The following is a 22096-nucleotide window of genomic DNA, read 5'->3' as shown; positions in this document are numbered from 1 at the left end:
AAGCCCACAGCACAGTTTGTGGAAAATTACTGGTGCAATATGGAGTTCAGGGTCACATAAGCACGTCACATGCTTTACTGACTCACAGGGGCAGCCACTGGCCACTTGGAGGCTAAAGCATCTGCAGGAAGAGCCATCTGGGTGGAATGAGTTTCTTCCATGGCCCACTGAGAGAGTTAAAGTGTCTTTGATAAGCTATCAACTTGAATAGTCCATTCACAGTATGCTGGTTAGACTGGATGTAAACTACTTTGTGGGTGTTACCCCAGGAACAAACACAATGGTGATACGGCTATATAGCCAATATTCTTCACTTCAGATACAAAATGATACATGCATATAAATAGGATAATCACCTTTAGCAAATAACTTTTCCATTGACACATTACATGATTTTGATTTAGTTGGGGATTGGTCCTGCTTTGAGCAAGTGGTTGGACTAGATGACCTTCTGAGGTCCCTTCCAAACCTGATATTCTATGATTCTATGATATACTTTGTACAAGATTTGTTGCAATTGTCTAACAGTGGCAATATCAATGATATACATGGTCATATTTCAATCATATAGCATCACACCCTTCAATCGGGTTTGGCAGCTCTCTCTCTTCACCTCCAAGCATTCTTGTCAAGTGCATCTTCCAAGCAGCCATCAACATTCATGTCTTACTTTAGTGTCTCAAATCACCTTTTTTCTAGGCCTTTGTCCTGTGACTACTAGCTTTTGTACTCTCTGACCAATATATCCCACATCTCATTGTTTCACATGACCCAGCCATCTCAGTTGATACTCCTTCAGCTATTCTGGGAGCACTTTGTTCATACTGTTTCATTGTGTAGCCTATCAGCTCTCGTTTTACCCAGCATCCAATGAGCACTCATTTTGGCAGTGTGAAGTAGCTGTTCTGCTCGTTTTCTCATTGGCCAGCATTCCAACCTGTATGTCATGGCTGGTCTAATCATGATCTTACACACTTTGCTCTTTAGTTTACTTAGCATATTCTTATTGGAGAGAATTCCTGTCAACTCCCTCCACTCACACCAAGAGCTCTTCATGCAGCTCCTAACAGCCGCATCCACATTCCCATCATAGCTCAACACTGAACTGAAGTATTTAAACTATCACATGGTCTTTAACCCTGTGCCATCTAGTTTTATTGACTTCTTGTTGTCCCTCTCAAACAAGCTTTACATGTATTCCATCATTTGTCAGCTGATTCATAAGCCATTTTCTTCTAATGCAGCCCTCCATAGTTCCCACTTATAAAATACCCTTATGAAATCTGGACTGCTCTGATGACACTATGAAGGGTTCTGTCTTGATCCATAGTTAATATCTCCTCTTTGGGGAAGGGTTGAAGTAAGTTTGAGATTTCTTTCCATTTCTCTTTTTTCCAAAAGGGCAGTACACCACTTAACTTCACAAGAAACTGCTGTTATTTGGGAAAAGCTACTGTCTGGATTCCTAGCCTTTTAAGTCCCATATCCCTCTCATCAAGTGTAGGAAGGATTACTGTGGTGAGAAAGCCTAACCTTTTATAATGGCTCATCGTATAAAAGTTGACATTCAGAAAACAATTCCTCATCTCCATCACATAGAAATTAATTCAGACATGTGGCTTGTGTATTTAGCTATTTTTCTGTATTGACTGCTTTACTGTTTTCTTCAGAGATAAAACCTCCATTTCTTCAGCCTGTTGTATAATGACAGATAACTGTTTTCTAAACTTTGTTTATGTGGAGCAATGACCAAATCCAGGGTCTAGATACCTTAATGCTACTGAAAAGGATATGACCTAGAACAGATTTCCACCTGAAGCTTTAAAAAGGATAGATGAATGCCAGTTGTGTTGTTACCTACATATTTAATTATATGTTTATTTGCCATATATGTTCAGTCACTGGATGTCTCTGTATGCTTTAGAGAGATCCAGGCGGCGTGTGGTTCCTGGTAAACAACAAAGACAAAGGCTGAAGCTGTGTAGAAGCCAGTTGCAGTTGGTTTTATGTAAAATATGTGATACCATATATCATGAAAGATCTTATATTCTCCTTATGTTACTGGAAATACCGAGGTCAGTTATATTAACCTTGATAAGTCTACTCCATAGACATAACCTATAAAGAGAGGATGTATAACTAAGCTCCCCCATGATCCTCCCCCCAGGTCATATTTAAGAAGTAATTATGAATTTCTTAACTTTTCTAGATTTAGCTCAGAACCTGAATATTCCACAAGCCTAGCTCTTTGTAACGGTACTGTTGCTCCTCAGCAAAGCAATACTCAATAATGGGGCCTTGAACTAGGTCTATTTCCACTGTTGGAGAGAAACTGATGTCACAGAATCAGGTATGGTATAAAAATGGTTACTTACCTTTTCTGTAATTGCTGTTCTTTGGGAACTGGGTTCAGACATGTATTGCACTCAGGTGCATTTGTGCCGAATGCACTAGTTGGAGACTTTTTCCCCCACAGCAGTGTGATGCATGTGCCCTACACCTCCTCATGGAGCCCATGCCCTATGCCTCCTCTTGGCCCCTTCCAAGGCAATATAAAGATAGCATCACTCCAATGCCCCTCAGTTCCTTTGCACTGGAGTGAGTGGCTTAAGACTCCACTGGAGAGAGGATGGAGGGTGGATTGTGGAATACGTCTGCACCCACATCTCAAAGAACAAGTTACAGAACAGATACGTAACCATTTCAAATTCTTCGAGTGATTGCAGATGTGTACTCCACTCAGATGACTCCCAAGCAGTACTGTTTAGAGGTGGGTTCAGAGTCTACTTGAAAAATGATTAAAATACAACTTTGCCAAAGTTCACATCCAACCCAGAGGCCATTGTGACTGCACTGTGCTGAGCAATGTATGTACTGAGGACCAAATAGCAGCCCTACAGATGTCCAGAAGGGAGCATCCTTGAGGAAAGCAATTGATGGAGCCTGGGCCCTTGTAGAACAGGGTAAGAGTCTTTGAAGAAGAGGAATATTGGCTACATCATATGGCACTGTAATGCAGGAGGTGGTCCAGTGAGAGAGAGTTTGTTCTGACACTGTCAAGCCGTTCATGTGATCTGCATAGGACACAAAAAGGCAAGGAGACTGAAGGACTTGGACCTGTCCAGATAAAAAGCCAGCACTCTCCTGATTTCTAAGTCACATAGACATTCCTAGTCTCTGCTAGCATGGAGGTTTGGGAAGAAGATCAGGAGATATATTGCCTGTTTTAAATGAAAAGCTGGTCCAAAATAAAAACTTCAGGTATGGTCGTAAGCTACTTTGAAGAACATTGTAGAAGGACCACCCACCATCAATGCTTGCAGCTCAAATGTTCTCCTAGCAACGTTATGGCTATAAGGAAAGCAATCTTTTGACTTAGAGGAAGCCAAGAACAAGTTGCCATAGACTCAAATGGTGGGCCCGTAAGGGCTTCTAGTATGATACTTAGGTCCCAAGGGGACACCAAGTCCTTGATGGGGGCAGGAGACAAGTCACATCTTTAAGAAATCTAAGAATCACAGGATTGGAAAATACCAATCATCCCTGGATTGGAGGGTGGATAGCTAAGATCTCTGTAAGTGCATTCTCATGGAACTCAAAGACAGGCCTGGTTACTTCAAGTGTCAAAAATACTCTGCAATGTCTTGGATCTTTGCTGCCAAAGGTTGTATCCCACAACTAGTTGACGAGATGGAAGACCGTTTCCACTTGGTCAGATAAGCAGATATCACTGATTGCTTTCCATTATTGAGGAGGATCTCCTTAACCACTGCAGAGTATACTCTTTTTCTTGGTCTAGGCACCCAGATGCCAAGCTGTGAGATGGAGGTTGCCGGAGTCCAGATGCAGTATTCGACTGTTCAGTTGCGAGAGGAAGTCTGGGAAAAGAGACAGAGTGTGAGGAGGAACTGAAAGGTTGAAGAAATCTAAAAACCAGCACTGCCTTGGCTGGGTCTGTGCAATGAGGATAAACTTGACGTTTTCCTGTTTCAGTTTGTGAATAACTTGTGGAAAAAGAGGGATTGGAGAGAACATTTACATGAGACCTGGTCTCCATCAGTCATTGAACCTGGACCGTGACCTGCACAAAAACAAAACTGGTGACACAGGTTGACAGCCCAGCTCTATCCCAGGCCTTTGACCTGAATCTTGTGGAAGTTGTGAGCCCATCTTTGATGAAGAGGATGACGTATCTCTCCTTGATTTTTGAACGTCCCCAATCTGGTTTTGGGATCCTCAGGGGATGCAGATCAACAGCTTTCCCTTTTCAGGGAAGAATCAGAGTCCAGGGGTCTGTTCGCTACCACCAACAATGTGGAAGAGGGTTGAGGGAAGCTAGTCCTGCTGGCTGAAGTGGGTCCCAGTGCCAATACAAGCTTCATAAACTGTCCCAACAGATTAAGGCCTCTTGCAATCTGCATTCCCTTTCTAAAGGATCAACATATGTTACATCTCTCCTTACTGTTACCTTCACCTACACACAGCAAGCAGCGAGAATGGGGGTCAATGTGGGGGAGAGAGACCCCACACAATGGACAATGTTTGGAGCCCAGAGAATGCTGCATCCCACATGGGGCTCAGCACTATAAATTACTATAAAAACTAACTAGCTAGAAATTATACTAGACCCTAGGTACTAACCATTAAACTTTTTACAAAAATAAGTCCCAGAGATACGAGTGTGACATAGAGAAAATAAGCATGAGGAGGAGACTCGCACATGGGGAGCTCTGACTAAGGTCAATGGCAGTAAGAAGGATCTGAGGGGAGGTTGAGGCGCCACTGCCCTTGCATTACTTTAGACGTGGACACAAGGAAGTGAAGGTACATGTGCCACCCCCCCCACACACACACGTGGGTACTGCTGGGAAAAAAGTCTCCAAGTCTGGTGCCATTGGCACAAGCACACCTGAATGGAATTCATATCTGCAACCACTCAAAGAAGAACTAGTCTATTTACACTAACATAAGAACGGCCAGACTGGGTCAGACCAAAGGTCCATCTAGCCCAGTATCCTGTCTTCCAACAATGGCCAATGCCAGGTGCCACACAGAGAATGAACAGAATGGGTAATCATCAAGTGATCCATCCCCGGTTGCCCATTCCCAGCTTCTGGCAAACACAGAGTAGGGTCACCATCCCTGCCAAAAGCCATTGATGGACCTATCCTCCATGAACATATCTAGTTCTTTTTTGAACCCTGTTATAGTCTTGGCCTTCACACCATCCTCTGGCAAGGAGTTCCACAGGTTGACTGTGCATTGTGTGAAAAAATACTTCCTTCTGCTTGTTTTAAACCTGCTGCCTATTAATTTCATTTGGTGACCCCGAGTTCTTGTTCTTAAACCAACAGGACACAAGCACCTTCAGAAACCTCAGCTAAATCACCCTGAGCAGCCACTAGGAACCTGTACTGCTGTCTCAAGATTCCAACTGCCATGGAACCTTTTCCTCCTGCCTGAGCTATCCTCCTCCAGTCAAGAGCCAGAAGAGCAGCAGGAGATTCACCCTTAGCAGATTCATCACACTGCCTTCTACTGACCTTGGAGGATTTGTCACAATACACATTCAGGTCCTCTGATCTAAATAGTAACAACAGGGCCAGTAACTTTGATCATAAATTAGAATATTCTACAGACCCTATTGACATGGGACAAATGGGTATGATTTACTGCAACAGTATGCCCCACATACTGTACCATATTCCTGCAACATCTCTACATGTACTGCCACAAATCTCATGCACAGCACACGGTTTTCTTGCAGCGCCAAGAAAGATATTGCCCGTGGTCTCCTCCATATCCCAGAGGAAATTCCCCAGATCTAATTTCACTTTAACAAGTGACACTGAATTCTCTAAGTTTCATTATGTGTGAGAATATAGATCTTTAAGAGAATACACAATATACAAGCTTCTGTTTCTAGCTGAAAGGAAAGAACATATTTCAAATTGAATTGTATGAGCTACCCATCTAGATCACATTATCTTTGGTATCATGAGATTAAGCACAATTTTAAATTCTGTCGTCTTCTTTCCAGAGGCCCACTATCCATTTAAATCACTCTGCATACAGACTGGGGGGCAGGGTACAGCTACAGATGTGTGCATAAGATAACTTGAATAGAATGTTGGGGAGATATTGTGTTATCACAATGAGGAGCAAGATTTTCTCGATATCGCTCAAAACAAGGCTTAGCACCCTATTAAAATAATAATAAAAAAATACCTTCAGAATATCATGGGAAATGGACTGGCCAAAATCAGGAAGTGAATGGAATTTTGTATATTTCATTGTTGTGGTTGCAAAACTGCAGTGAAAAATGCATTTTCAATGCACTTGTGTACATTTGGCTACTCCATCTGAGTGGATCCATGGAGTTTGGAACACACAAGTCCACAGCCAACAAAGTGGGGAAGGAGACTCAACAGAGGTTTCTCAGGTATTTCATTAACTCAGAGAAACCTACAACAGTCCAGTAACTTAAACTGCATGAACAAGAAAATACAAACTTTTTATTTGAATATACTATGAAGTTACTTTATGGGACGACACCATGGGATAGAATGAATGCCTGATACCATAGAGCTAATGGTGAAAACCCAGCCCCATTAAAGTCAATAGCAAAACTTAAAAAATAAAAATAAAAAAAAACTTCAGTGGGGCCAGGATTTCACTCTAGATGTGGAAAAGGTTTATTAGCTAATCTTGTCCATTTCCTTTTTAGTGCAGAATTCCCTGCGGTATGTTCTCCAGTGCAATTTTAATTGACACAGTCAATGGGGCTTTCCACATTTCCCTGGCAAACTTTTCTACAGTCTAACAAATCACTCTGATAGGACATATTTCCTGATATTCAGTCTAAAATTTTTTTAGCATATTTTGAATCCATAGCTCCCAGTTGCACCTCTTTTTGTCCCCATTCTAAATAATTGCTCTCCCTTCCTTGGTGTTTACACTCTTGAAATGCTTGCTGATTGGAACAACCACCCTTCAGTTAATTAATTTTGGCAAGTTAAATATACTTAATTCTTTCCATCTTTATCTATAAATCATTTTTTTCCAGCCTTAAATGCACTTCTACTCAGAAAAGTGACTTTAAAAATAGCATTGTGGAGCTCTGTTTATTATCTCCCAATGACTACCGGATCACATTTTTCAGGTGTTTTTCTAGCTGCCAGTGCCTCAAACTCATCCCACAATCTTTTATTCTTGAGTATCACTATCAATAAACATTCAGAACCTTGTGTTCTGAATGCCCACCTCGAACATGCTCTCTGAGACATCTCTGTCACTTCAAGTCCCTCCTAAAAAGTCCTTTCTGCCATCTTGCCAGTGAGAAAGGAGGAGAAGAAAACTAAACAATAGAATCATCGAGGCATATACATGCCTTACATGTGTACGTGTCTTATCTTATTGCCTCCCTCATCACCTCTCCCCTTTTTGTCTATGATCCTCACTTATTACACCATGACATCTGACACTAGCAGTCCCTGATAGGAGCTCTGTCTACTTTTTTTTTTTTTTTTTTATGTGGCACCTACCACATTTTTAGGTGCTAAAATGTAAAAAATATTCTGCAAGCCAAATTCTGCCTTCACTTACACCTGTGCAACCTACTACCTTCATGAGTTTGCACAGCTGTGACTAACTACAATTTCACAAACGATTCTGTTGAGGATACACAAAAATAGAATAGAATCCAGCTCACTCACTCTTGCCTCTGCAGGTCTAAGCAAATAAAGTAAGTTGCAGTGCTTTATTAATCAGTAACGTCAGCAGAGCTGACTTTAAATACACAGGACAGCAGATTTGCTGAATAAGGAAGTGCCATTTTCACAATTCCTCTTAGAGTAGAACTGTACTTTAGTGCAGACTCACAAAAATGAGTAAAATGCCTCCAAATTTGTCTTGTTTCTTATTTTTAGGCACCTATAATGATTCAGTGCTAAGAGGCTTAGCACTGAACTCCCAGCCACGAGGCCTTATGGTAGCTTTAAACCACCTTTGCCCCCATCCTCTCAATTTTTGGCTGCTTGGGGGGGCTGGAGAAACCCCCAGTAGGATTGCCCAAAGTCCCCCACAGTCCCTGCTCTCTAAAATGCCATCCCACACACAGCCACATTCCTTATGTTGGGGCTTATGAGGGAGTCTTCTGTAGCCAGGTACGCTTTTAGAATCCCTTTACACTGCTCCAACCCCTTTACCTGGGGTACGGGGCCACAGCAGGGCTGAAAAATCTCACCCATGCAGTTTACCCTCTTCCAGATCACTAATGAAGTCTGCCTGGCAGAATTTGTTCCTTATAAACCTATATTGTTTATTGCATATGGTTCCCTCATCCCCTAGATATTTACAGATTTGTTTCTATCACTGTCCCCCCCAAAACCCAGAATTTTACTAGATGCTGAAGCAACACTAAACAGATGGTAATTGCTAGGATCATTCTTTCATCCATTTCTGAAGATCAATACCACATTTGCTTTTTTCCAATCCTTTGATACTTCTCCAGTTCTGTTACTTTTCAAATATAATAGCCAGTGTTTTTGCTAAATTTCATTAATTTCCTTTACATCCTTTACATATAGGTCACCTGGAACCAGCAGTCTGTATATTGTCAATTTTCCTACATATTCTCTTAACTAATTTATCTCACATCTTTATTTGAAAAGTCTTCATTATTTTTTAATTGCCTGTACCACTTTTCTTTCTTTTCTTGTTAAAGAACCATTTATATAGTCAGTTCAGTAGCTCAGTCATTTTAGACTTCTAGCTGACTCTCCTTTTATTAATGGAGGTCTTTAGTTCCCTTCGCCCCCTCCTCCCCCCGCACCGATATACAATGCAAGTAATATCTCTTTTATTCCTCTTCAGCTCTTTGGCAGAGTTTACTCAGCCTGCTTTATTGCTGCCCCTCTTTTCCACGTAAATCATAACTGATTCCGAATATTTTTGTTTGTTTCTCTTCCCCATCTTCATTCCAAATAAAGGCCTCTTTGTATTCTCAAATCTTTGAACTCCATTAGTCACTTCTTGTTCCCTGTATTTTTCTTTATCAGAGAAATTATAGTCTGTTGCAATTTAATTATTATGGTGTATTTAGGTTCTTCCTGTCTTTCCACATTCATGCTTTTTAAGATTTCTTGCCATTGCATCAGGTTTTTAATTTCTCAACATTTACCCTCTTAAATTCTAATACGCTGGTACTACTCCATTCTTCGAGACTCCTCAAACCCCCTCCCCCCGCACTTAGTGTGGTGGAGTCAGGCATTCATTTTAGTGTTAGGAAGCAGAGTCAAGATGGTTTTTCCTCTGGCTGGATTCTGTCCTGTTCGCCAACCTGTAGATTTTAAAATGAGGCAATTTAAGGGAGGTGAGGGGGGACAAGTTTTTCACTCACCCCTCCCAAGGGTTCCAATAGCAGTAGATTATTGCTGGTACTCTGCTTCCATTCAAGTCTTCTGAACAGTTAATGGAAAGTTCCTACCAGATATGCGTTTGGGAAAGAAGGAAACCAGAAACTTCACTTAACTATTATGGACAAGATGAGTGCCAATCCCATATCTGTCTGTAGTAAAAAATCATTCCTTTTATTATCTCTTACCTCAAATTATGCACCAGATTTGTGTTTCTACCAAGTTATAATGAAATCAAGACTGTGAGAGATCTGTTCTGATCAGATCATTTAATTTTAAAGTTGGTTTGTTTCCTTCCATGCAAGGAAACTTCTTGCAATGTGTTTTCAGGGATTCTTCAAGAATATTATCATGTTTGATCAACACATTTAGAGTAAAAAGAACAGGAGTACTTGTGGCACCTTAAAGACTAACAAATTTATAACTTAGAGTACTCGCTCATTTCTCAGTGAAGAAAGCCTGAAAGAACATGTGTAAACCGACTTCTTTGGAAAAAAAATCTCTACGAAGAGCTGAGGGAGTTTTTCTAATATACACATATATATGCATACACACAAGAAGAAACATTTGGTTATCAGAAACACTCTTCCACTGCTGAACACTTTCAAATAAGTAACAAACTACACACTCATTTGATATGGAGCACAAGAGCCTATAGGGATTCTAGTGCAGCAGAATATAAAGCAAAGAGTACAAAAGACTGCTGGGAGGATAATGTAATGTCAGATGGGCTTAGATGTCTTCATCCTGACTGTTAGAAAATGGTAGAACACTGTGTTTGAGAAGGGATTTTCAAGGGAAACATTCTACTAATGTTTGTTGTGGTCTCTGCTGATTTTGACTCTGGGATGTCATTTTTATTAATTAATGTATACATCTCTAATTCATCTATCATCTCACAGCCCCAAACAGGCCTATAATATTCATTAGTCATTCTACTCTAAGGTCTGTTAAGCAAGAAAAAAGGAAAAATTGTTAAAATGGCTGTCAAGCAGAACTCTCTGCTGGTTGCTGAGTATGCTAACAAACTAACATGGTTTGTATGTCTTGGAGAGATTCTAGATGCAAAAATAAAGAATTTAAGAACAGGAAAAGTAAAGAGAAGCAAAAGCTCAGGCATAATTCACAGAAATGAATATCTAAGGTTTTGGTGCAACTCTAGCCCAAGAGACGAAAAAGGTGCAAGAGGGAGATGAGAAGACAAAGTGAAAAGAAGGAGAAAAATCAGACTTGCAAAAGAAGTAGATAATATTATTTCTTAAAATGTGATAATATGCTGGTAAGTGATACAGTAATAAAAGTATCTTGAGGTCCCAGTTTATTGTGTCTTAATGACTTCCAGAGCAAATTTGCTCAGTTTATAAACCAAAAGATGATTTTTTCACCTGCTAGCTCTGCAGTTTCAACCTGGAATCTAAAAGTCATTTGTGTTCTGTGACACCACCAGTGATACACATTCTGCAATCAAAACTTAGTTAACAACTCTGATGATGATGACTGAGCCACAAAATAATCCAGTTCATTCTCCCATAGCTATATCAGCTCTGCAGAACCAACAGGAGAGGGGGGAGAAAAAGTCAACATCCACAAAATAATCCAGGGCAGTAAAGAAAGCAGATGTGACTCCACTGCGTCTCAGGTTAGATTTTAAATGACATACAAATTCCACCACATCAGTTTAGAACTCTGGGATGGCTTTGTGCCAAGACAAAAATACACACACACACACTATGATAGCATTAACTGGAATATCCTGTTGAAAAGTCCCATTTAGAAAAATCAGACTGTACAGTATGTTCTAATTAAACATAAATCCATGCACCAACTTCTTCCTGGTGAGATTTTAATAAAGACCTAGAATAGGCTCCAAAAGACAAAAATCTTACATTTCTGGCATTAATATAATTTCCGCAGTAGTAGAAGATCCAAGATTTCAAAACTGGGTACATGCTTCTTAATGAAAAGGGTTAATAATAATGCTATTACCAAGAACTGCAAATTAAAGACATTTTCTACATTTGCATGCCACTCAAGACAACTGGAACTATGCCTCATAGCAACAGACAGATGACAAGGGCAGACAGAGAAGAAAAAGCTCTTATTCATACTCAGATTTTGTCAATAGTTACTATTACCAAAAGAAATGAGGAAACAATGGGAATATAGTACAGGGGTGGGCAAACTATGGCCCAGGGCCACATCCGGCCCTTCAGATGTTTTAATCCAGCCCTTGAGCTCTTGCCGGGGAGTGGGTCAAGGGCTTGCTCCACACAGCTCCCAGAAGCAGCGGCATAGCCCCTCTCCGGCTCCTATGCGTAGGGACAGCCAGGGGGCTCCACATGCTGCCCCCACTACAAGTGCTGCCCCCGCAGCTCCCATTGGCCAGCAAACAGGGCTAATGGGAGCTGCAGGGGCAGTACCTGCAGACGGGGCAGTGCACAGAGCCACCTGGCTGTGCCTCTGCATAGGAGCCGGAGAGGGGACATGTCGCTACTTCCAGGAGCTGCTTGAGGTAAGTGCCGCCCAGAGCCTGCACCCCTGATCCCCCTCCTGCCCTCTGAACTCCTCAGTCCCAGGCTCCTGCGCCCCAGAGCCCTCACCCCCCAACCCACACTCCAATACCCTACCCCAACCCGGAGCCATCTCCCACACTCTGAACTCCTAATTTCTGGCCCCACCCCAGAGCCCATACCCCCAGACAGAGCCCTCACTTCCTCTTGCACCCCAACCTCCAATTTTGTGAGCATTCATGGCCCACCATACAATTTCCATACCCAGATGTGGCCCTCGAGCCCAAAAGTTTACCCATCCCTCATATAGTAGCTGCTTTAGCAACAAGTCTTCTTTCCCAGTTTTGCTTCCTGTTTGAAATCTCCTATTCTAAAAACAAGGCAAGCTCTAGAACAGTACAAAGTATTCTCATCATCAGGTCAATGTCAGACAAAGGAAACTAGGAGAAAGCTTCCCAATTTTTTAAATTTAGTCCAATTAAAGGTAACACTTTCAACCTTCATTATGTTGTGTTTTCCAAACATTTTAAAATATTAACTACAAAGTGCTGATTGTGAGAAAAGCCAAAAGCAATCTGTTAAACCTTGCCAGGAGTAAGAGTTGTCCCTGGGGAATTGGCTAACATTTGGTCACATGGTCCAATGTATATTACACCAACCTTTGTCCTATACCAAGGGCTTCCTTTAATCCAATTGTTCAGATATAGCCTGACATTATTATCCTAGATCTCATTACCACATTGCAAGAGAGTAGACTGTAGGTTCTGAATCAGGAAAACAGAACAGGCTATAAAAACAGAGCCAATGCTGGTATGTCCTACACTTTCGAAACCCTGCTGGCAAAATGCATTCTTATAAAAAAATGGGACTCAACCACCTAGTCACCTCACCAAACAATACCGTTTACAGAAACAAAAGTCATGGTGCCACGACACTGTCAAGAAAAAAAAGCCCAGCAAAATCCACCTCCTCTTACCTCTTTAGGGATGACCCTCTTCTATATGACTAAGACACAGCTGGTGTCAGGAACCTGCCTACTTATTCCACAGTTCTAGCTATAGACATGCTGTGAAACAATATATACTATCAGGTCCTGCGATTCTCAAAAGTGCATGTATGTGTATTCCTCTTGTGAATAAATTTGCTATGCTGGCTTTTAAAGTATATATCTGTATCTCCTACCTCTTCTTTTTGAGGAGAAAGGGCAATAGTTTAATTCCTTGCACAGGGTATTTCGACCAAGTAAGCTTAGTCGGATGATGAAAGATAGGGAAAATATCTCCACATAAGAAATTGTGTACGGAATAAATGATAAGTCACTACTTCAAATACAGCCACAATCACACTAAAATATACACAATTACATCTGAAGCAAAATGTCGGGGGGTTGCAGGTTCTTCAGCAATTTTGTCTTGTGAGATAGCTGATTGTCTTGTTGTTTCACAGGTTTGTGTAGGGTCACTGAATCTTCTGGTACATAGGAATTGTCAGACAATCACATTAGTGGTCAATCTAGTCCAGTATCCTGTTTCCATCAATGGCTAATAACACCAGTGGCTGAGAAGAGAAACTTTGCAGCAGGCATGCCTAGAAAAGAGGATCGGCTGCCACTGGAAGTGGTGTAAGGAGCTGGGAATACTGGTGCCGCGCATAAAGACCCCAGACCACACCATCATCACCCCGACTGCCAGAATGATGCTGGAAAGGACCCTGAAAGACACCATCCACTGACACTATGCCAAGAATCACAAGCGGAAGCCAGACAAGGGCAAGGTGTTCCAGGTGTCCAGCAAATGGGACACCAGTAACCACTTCCTCCCCGGGGGCAGCTTCACCAAGTTTGCCGACTGGCGGTTCGTTCATTGGGCCCGACTCAACTGCGTTCCCCTCAACGAAGCCATCCGCCATGGCAACCGGGACAAGCGCTGCAGGGAGTGTGGGTATGCCAATGAGACCCTGTCCCATGTCCTATGTGGAGGCAAACAGCACTCCAGAGCCTGGCAGCACCATCAAAATGCCATCCAGAACCAGCTGGCGAAAGCCGTCCCATCGTCCCTGGGAAAGATCACCGTCGACTCTGCCATCCCCGGGACAGACAGCTGACTGCGACCGGACATCGTCGTGACAGACACAGAAAAGAAGAAGATCATCACAGTGCCATTTGAAAACAGGTCACCAGCCTTCCACAAGGCCTGAGCACAGAAGGCATTGAAGTACACCCCGCTGGCCGACACCCTGAGGGCCCAGGGCTATGAAGTCCAGATACATGTCCTGATCGTGGGAGCCCTGGGCTCATGGGACTCCCACAACAAGCCGGTACTGAAAGCAGGCAGAGTCAGTCGATACTATGCCCGGCTCATGGAGACAGCTCATGGTGTCCGACACCATCAGGTGGTCCAGAGACATCTATATGGAACACATCCTGGGACACCATCAATACCAGGTTGAGTAATCGAGACCACCGACCGGGGAAATAACCTACTTCCTTCCCTGACGAACCAAGGGATGCAATCCACCCATATACTTATTCGCAACACTGATACTGACTTGGGCTCTCAATACATTCCATGGGTGGCGTACCCGAGCCCACTTATTCACTGACACTCTAAAAACTCCCACACCCCAATCTGGGTCTATGTTGGTTATGTGATATGTATGTATCTCGTTATCCTTGTAACCAATACCTGTAATCCCTCACAACTCAAGCCTGACCCCAGATGTACAGTACCTTCCCTCTTAACTTGTGTATATTTAATTTTAAACATTAAACTTAAATAAAAAAATTTAAATCCTGCTCTCAGGTAAGTTTCTTCTGATCCCAAAATAGTTTATAAGATAGTTTATGCCCTAAAGCAGGAGGATTTGTAACCCTTCCAAAGTTATTGTATTTTTGGAAGTGTACTCTAACAATTCTGGATCTATTATCTATATAAATGTCTAATCTTTTTCTGAATCCCACTAATCTCTTGTCCTAAATGACCTCTTGTAGCTGTGAATTCTGCTGGCTAATTGTGCAGTGTGTGAACACACATTTCCTTTTATTAGTTCTGAGTTCGCCATCTTTGAATTTAATAGAATGCCCACTTGTTCTTGTATTATGAGAATGGGAACTATTATTCACCTTATCTACTTTACCTATACATTTATTATTTTGTATTTTATCATCTTCCCTCTTATTTGTCTCCTTTCTATGGCAAAGAGTTCCAGTCCTTTCATTCTCTCTTGATGTGACTTTTTCCATGTCCCTAATTATTTTTAATCACCCTCTCTGAACCTCCTCTAATGCCACAAAACAAACAAACAAAAAAACCACCTCTTTTGAGATGGGTGTGACCATAACTGAATTCAACATTCTAGGTGAGGGTATACTGTTGATTTATAAAATGGCATATTTTCAATATTGTTCTCTAGCCTATTCTGGATACATCCCTCATATTTTGTTTGCTATTTTGAAAACAACGGCATATTGGGAAAAAAATCTTCAATTGATCTGTCCACAGTGATGCCCAGGTCTTTTTCTGAATTGATACAATTAATTTAGAACCCAATAAAGTATAGGAGTCAAATTATTCCCTCTAATGTGCACTGCTCTGCATTGTCCAACACTGAATTTAATCACATTATATTTGTCCTAAGATTTCTGGGGAAAGAATTTCTTCCTCTTTTTCATGACAGTCTCTAAGCATACTTGTATTGCTAAGTGCTCAGCAGAATGAATAATAATAGACAGCTCCAAAATTACAATGTAGAAGATAAGTTTATGTCCATTGTTAGTTTGCCGGCTCTATGTTTTTGGTGTGTTTAGTAAAAAGAGATGCAGTAGAAGCTCAGGGGAGGGGAGGTATTTCCTGATATGTCTTACAGGTGTAGTCATGCAACACATAATTAGCCTGCTCAGCTCTTGGCTGCAATATATCATTAGCAGGATTCAAAAGTGGATTGGAAATTTATACAGATAGTGAGAACATCCAGAGTTATGTTAATAGGGATTTAAAAGAAAACTACACAATACTTTGATAGGAAACTAAAGCTTCATGCTTCAAAGTATAAACCAACTTCTAACTAGTAGCAAAAAATTTCTTCTACGAACAAGTTACCAAAGATGTGGCGCTCACTAATGAGTATACCGTGATCCTAGCAATGGAGAGATTACAAACTAAATTCAACGTGACAACAAATGAGGCTCATAAACACACAAAGAGGACGAAGAGAAGGAACACAAGTGACAAAAGTCAGACGAGGTGGGAGAGGTAATCTCTTTTATTGGACCAACTTCTGTTGGTGAGAGACACGCTTTCAAGCTTCACAGAGCTCTTTTTCAGTCAGCATGGCTACCACAACACTGCATACAAAATTCAGACCATGCTGTTGCTCAGGCCAGTAAGGCTTGTAAGCATTGTAATCATTGCAGGGTTTAGTTGTTTTTAAAGTTTATTTATTTGCCCTCACTTTTTGAAGATTCATGGCTCAAGTACATTTTGAGGAGGATTTGCATGAAGCAAGACTTACATCAGTAGCCCTTTAGGAATAAGTTGGGGAAGAAAAACGCAAAATAAAGGGTCTTGTTTTACCTCTGTACCTCCATGGGACTTCCCCCAAATCTCTCACTTTCCCCTAGCTTGCTGACTCAACATCTGGCCCAGAGCAAGCTGACAACTTGCAGGTTTAAACTAGTGTAAATGATGAATTTTATGTAACTTGAAGCCTTTAAATCATGATTTGAGGACTTCAGTAACTCAGCCAGAGGTTGGGGTCTATTACAGGAGTGGGTTGGTGAGGTTCTGTAACCTGCAATGTGTAGGAGGTCAGACTAGATGATCATGATGGTCCCTTCTGACCTTAAAGTCTATGACTCTAACTCCCATTAGCCATCAAAGTAAGCTACAGCCAACTTTAAAAAGAAGCTTGCTTGGCTGATGAGAGTTGCAGTCTGTTACAGTCAAGGTTTAGAAGCTTGACCTTTCCAATTCAGATTTCTATTTGGGACTAAACCCAAACACAGCCCAACAAAGTTCTACAAATATACACTTGCAATTCAAGTGTATTGACTCTGCAACTTTCCACAGCAGCACAGCATCATGCAAGGCTAGGTCGGAGGGTTACATTAGCAGAGATCAAATGGGGATGCCTTATTCATAGTCTGCATTGTGCTTGGACCAGATTATCCCATTAACCCTCTATCATTGGAGTCTATTCACTAATAGAGACACCTCCTCCTGGCTGATCTGGGGATTAGCTCCACTCATGTCCAATGCCCCCTTCTGTCACTCATTCATGCACCTTGCCACTTCTCTCTCTACAACTTGGGATGCTCTCTTTTCATGACTTGGCCTCTGGCCACAGGGACGTGCTGGCCACCACTTCTAGCAGCTTCCATTGGCCAGGAACAACAAATCGTGGCCATTGGGAGCTGCGGGCAGTTGTGCAAATATAAACAAACTGTCTGGCAGCCTGCCAGCGGATTACCCTGATGGGCCATGTGCAGCCTGCAGGTTGCCCACCACTGCCTTAGTTCCTTCCACTCATTCAGAGTCCATATGGTAGACCTGATGAAGTGGGAACAGGTGGTGCAGAATGTGGTACAGAATAGGTGGTATGTATTCTGATGCTTTCAGGTATTAAGGCCTGACTCCCCTGGCTCTGCCCTAGGCCCCACCTCCCACTTCACCCCTTTCACCAAGTCCCCCCCCCACCTCTTCCCACCCCATTCTGCCCCCCTCCCAGCAAGCCGCGTTTCCTGCTCCTTCCCCTCTCCCTCCCAGAGCCTCCTGCCCGTGAGAAACAGATCACGGCGGGCAGCAAGCAAGGGGATGGAGGAGGTGGTGCTGGAAGAGGGAGTGGAGAGGCTGCGCACTGGGTTCTTGCTCCTCCGTCCCCCAGCACCTCCCGCCTGCCACTGTCAGCTGCTTTGCGGCAGCTCTAGGGGGGGGGAAGGGGGAGGAGTGAGGATGTGGCACTCAGCCTGCCTCCCTAACCCCCGCCCCCGAGCCTCAGTGCTGCAAAACAGCTGGTCATGGTGGGAGGCGCTGGGGGAAGGAAAGGGGGCTGGGAACGTCCTCATTCCTCCCCCTCCCAGAGCCACTGCAACGCTGCAAAACAGCTGATCACGGTAGGAGGGAAGGGCAGGCGCTGATGGGGGAGGGGTGGGGGACTGTAAGGGCTGCTGGTGGGTGCTGAGCACCCACAATTTTTTTCCCCCAGAGTTGGCTTCTAGCAGGAGCCACATATCTTTTGAAGAGCTGTATGTGGCTCCGGAGCCCCTGGTTGGCCACCCCAGTCTACACTATGGAGCTACAGCAGCACAATTCAATCTAATCAGGGCTTCTGTACAGTAGAGTTTAACTCTAGTTAATTTATTGTCCATGAATCTGAGATACTTCACACATTTGTGAAGGCTGGTGTGGACACTTCGCAAATGTTAGCTCCAGGATATAAACATTTGTGGCTTATCCTGGTTATCACTCACCAGGTGGGATCTCCCCTCCCAGGATTATCCCTGTGTGTCACAAATAATCCAGAAAATTTATATATGAATTTAAATGTATCTAGAAAATACTCAGCTTCATGGAAGATGAAAGCCACCTTTAGGCTGCGAGCCTCAAACCGAAGCAGTTAGCTTAACATTATTCTCCTGAATTTGAAGTACAGTACTTCTGAGGCACTTTTTATACATATTGGCAATTTGATCGTTTGCTGACTACAAATCCTGGTCAGGGATCATCAAAATTTTTATGCAAGACAGTAAATTAATGGCAGAGTGTTGTATTGAATGACACATTACTGGTGCTCATATTCAAAATGTTGTCTCAAAGCCTTCTTTATTCAAATAACCCCCTGTTGTGCCACTTTAATAGCCCTGGTATCTGGCTGCTCAAAATCAGCCACCAGGCAATCCACCTTCATGCTCCATCCCAGGAAATCTTATCATCCTTAGCCTCCCAAATATTATGAAGTCCACAGCAGGCTGCTATGACCATGTGAATTTTTCCTCATTTAGGTCTAACCTGGCATAAAGGCAGCACCAGCATGCTTTTAATCTGCCAAAGATACATTCTACCATCTTTCTGCACCTGCTCAGCCTATTATTGAATAGCTCCTTACTGCTATCCAGTTTCCCGTGTAAGGCTTCATGACCCATGGAAGTAAGGGGTATGCTGGGTCCCTGATTGAAGCTTTCTGTACAAGCAAGTGTTCCTGAAGAGGCATGTGTCATGCACCTTCCCAGACCACCCCACGTAGATTTCAGTGAAACACCCATGGTGATCCACAAGTGCCTGCAATACCATAGAGAAGTAGCCCTTTCTATTAATGTACTCCGTTGTAAGATGATCTGGGGCCAAAATTGGGATATGCATGCCATCTATCACCCCACCACATTTAGGGAATCCCACTGACCCAAAGCCATCCACTATTTCATGCACATTTCCAAGAGTTACAATCCTTCATAGCAGGATGTGATTAATGATCCTGCACACTTGAGTTAACGCAGCCCCAACGGTCGACTGATGTGACTTCACCACTCGGTGCTTGTTTTCCAAGCCCAAAAGCAACAGTCCACCGTGTTCAGCTACTCTGTGAATGCCAAAAGTAATCTGCTGTTTCTTTCCATGGCACACCGCAGGTCAGCCAACTCTGATTCCTGTTCAGATTGGGAGTTCATGATATACTGCATGACCATCTGCGATGTATTCAGAACAGTGACCACAACAGTAGAGAGCAGTGCAGGATTCATCCTTTCAGACAGAGATGGTGGGTGCACAATAAACAGGGGCCATTGAAAAAAGTCTATGGAATGAGGGGATGGAAAAAACTGCATCATGGGACATTGAGCCTGCACCTATGATGCACTGCGATCTACTCCACCTTCCCACAATTATACTGTCTTGTGCTTCACAGAGATCTGTACAGCATAGGTCCATGAAATTCGCTCCCTCCCTCAATGTGGAGAAAGATATACACCAGCTTTCCACCCCAGTTATGACTCCTACACACTGGTTTTAGACAAAGCAAAAATAAGCTTATTAACTACAAAAATATAGATTTTAAGTGATTATAAGGGATAGCAAACAGATCAAAGCAGATTACCTAGCAAATAAACAAAAATGCAATCTGAGTTTAATATACTAAAGAGATTGGATACGAGTAGCAAATTCTCACCCTAATTGTTGATTCATAGAATCATAGGACTGGAAAGGGACCTTGAGAGGTCATCTAGTCCAGTCCCTTGCACTCACGGCAGGACTAAGTATTATCTAGACCATCCCTGAGAGGTATTTGTCTAACCTGCTCTTAAAAATCTCCAATGATGGAGATTCCACCACCTCCCTAAGCAATTTATTCCAGTGCTTTACCACTCTGACAGTTAGAAAGTTTTTCCTAATGTCCTACCTAAACCTGCCTTGCTGCAATTTAAGCCCATTGCTTCTTGTCCTACTTAATCTCTGAGGATAGAACAATTTTTCTCCTTCCTCCTTGTAACAACCTTTTATGTACTTGAATATGGTTATCTTGCCCCATCTTCTCTTTTCCTGACTAAACAAACCCATTTTTTTTTTCAATTTTCCCTCATAGGTCATGTTTTCTAGACCTTTAATCGTTTTTTGTTGCTCTTCTCTGGCCTTTCTCCAAATCTTTCCTGAAATGTGGTGCCCAGAACTGGACACAATACTCCAGTTGAGGCCTAAATCGGTGTGGCGTAGAGCAGAAGAATTACTTCTCATGTCTTGCTTAGAACACGGCTGCTAATCCAGCGGTGGGCAAACTTTTTGGCTAGAGGGCCACATCTGGGTGGGGAAATTGCATGCAGGGCCATGAATGTAGGGCTGGAGCAAGGAGTTGGAGTGCGGGAGGGGTGTGGCAAGGCATTGGGATGCAGGGTGCAGGAGGGGTTCGGGGTGTGGACTCTGGCCCAGTGCCGCTTACCAGGAGCGGCTCCAGGGTGGCAGCGGCACGCAGCAGGGCTAAGGCGGGCTCCCTGCCTGCCCTGGCCCCACACCGCTCCCAGAAGCGGCCAGCACCACATCCCTGCAGCCCCTGGGGGAGGGGGTGGAGCAGAAGGCTCTGTGCACCGCCCTTGCCTGTGGGTACCTCCCCTGAAGCTCCCATTGGCCGCGGTTCCCCGTTCCAGCCCAATGGGAGCTGCAGGGGGCGGTACCTGTAGGCAAGGGCAGCGCACAGAGCCCTCTGCCCCCCACCCCCAGGGGCCACAGGGACGTGGTGCTGGCTGCTTCTGGGAGCGGCATGGGGCCTGAGGCACCATGGGGATGGCAATCCCATGGGCCGGATCCAAAGCCCTGACAGGCCGGATCTGGCCCCCGGGCTGTAGTTTGTCCACCCCTGTGCTAATACATCCCAGAATGATGTTCGCTTTTTTTGCAACAGTGTTACACTGTTGACTCATATTTAGCTTGTGGTCCACGATGTCCCCCAAATCCCTTTCAAGCAAGTTGTAGGCTCTTAAGGGGCAACCTGCACTTGCTTGCAGCTTAAAAAACCCCACATGTTCCTTTAGCAGGCTAAAATTCCCTCTATCCTGGGTTCAGCACTCCCCCCCCCAGTTCAGTCCTGGTTCCTCAGGTGTTTCCAGGAGTCTCTTTGGGCAGGGAGTCAGTGAAGAACCATGATAATGTCACTCCCCTGCTTAAATAGCTTTTGCATATGGTGGAAACTCTTTGTCTCCATGCTTCATTCCACACCACTTCATTCCATTCCATGCCTCATTCCCACTGGTATTCCAAGATGGAGTCCACTACCAGGTGACCAGGTCACATGACCCTGTAGGGTCCTGGCAGCCATGAGTCAGAGGCTGTTTACAGCAGGGTTCTCAGACTGGGGGTTGGGACCCCTCAGGGGGTCACAAGGTTATTACATGGGAGGTCACAAGCTGTCAGCCTCCACCCCAAACCCCGCTTTGCCTCCAGCATTTATAATGGTGTTAAATATATAAAAAAAGTGTTCTTAATTTATAAGGGGGTTGAACTCAGAGGCTTGCTGTGTGAAAGGGGTCACCAGTAAAAAAAAGGTTTGAGAGCCACTGGTGGGAGATTAGCTTCCTCTAAGACCTATTGTTTTCTCCTAATGGACTTGTACCCTGAATGGGCCCTTCCCAGACAGCCATCTAGACTGACAGTCTTTCGCATAGTGGGCGTTCCCCAAGTGTAAACACATTTG

General features: G+C 43.4%; 1 protein-coding gene across 13 annotated transcripts in view; it reads right to left on the bottom strand.

The window, feature by feature from the left end:
• The window catches only part of PMFBP1 (polyamine modulated factor 1 binding protein 1), a 333447-nt gene that overhangs the window by 241158 nt on the left and 70193 nt on the right, over positions 1 to 22096 (bottom strand). Inside the window, exon 1 of one of the 13 annotated variants that reach the window (XM_044987522.1) lies at positions 5366 to 5384. The exons of 11 other annotated variants lie outside the window; for them this stretch is intronic. Coding sequence is in view for 1 of the 2 variants with exons in the window: in XM_044987521.1 (XP_044843456.1) it covers positions 2376 to 2417 (42 nt within the window). In the remaining variant the exon portion in view is untranslated. Of the gene's footprint in view, positions 1 to 2375; positions 2476 to 5365; positions 5385 to 22096 lie in introns of those variants that run through there. One more of the 13 variants, XM_044987521.1, reaches the window with a different exon arrangement.

Source organism: Mauremys mutica, chromosome 14, assembly GCF_020497125.1.
Source record: "Mauremys mutica isolate MM-2020 ecotype Southern chromosome 14, ASM2049712v1, whole genome shotgun sequence".
In the NCBI taxonomy this organism is placed as follows: domain Eukaryota; kingdom Metazoa; phylum Chordata; order Testudines; family Geoemydidae; genus Mauremys; species Mauremys mutica.
This window is presented reverse-complemented; position numbering and strand designations above follow the sequence as displayed.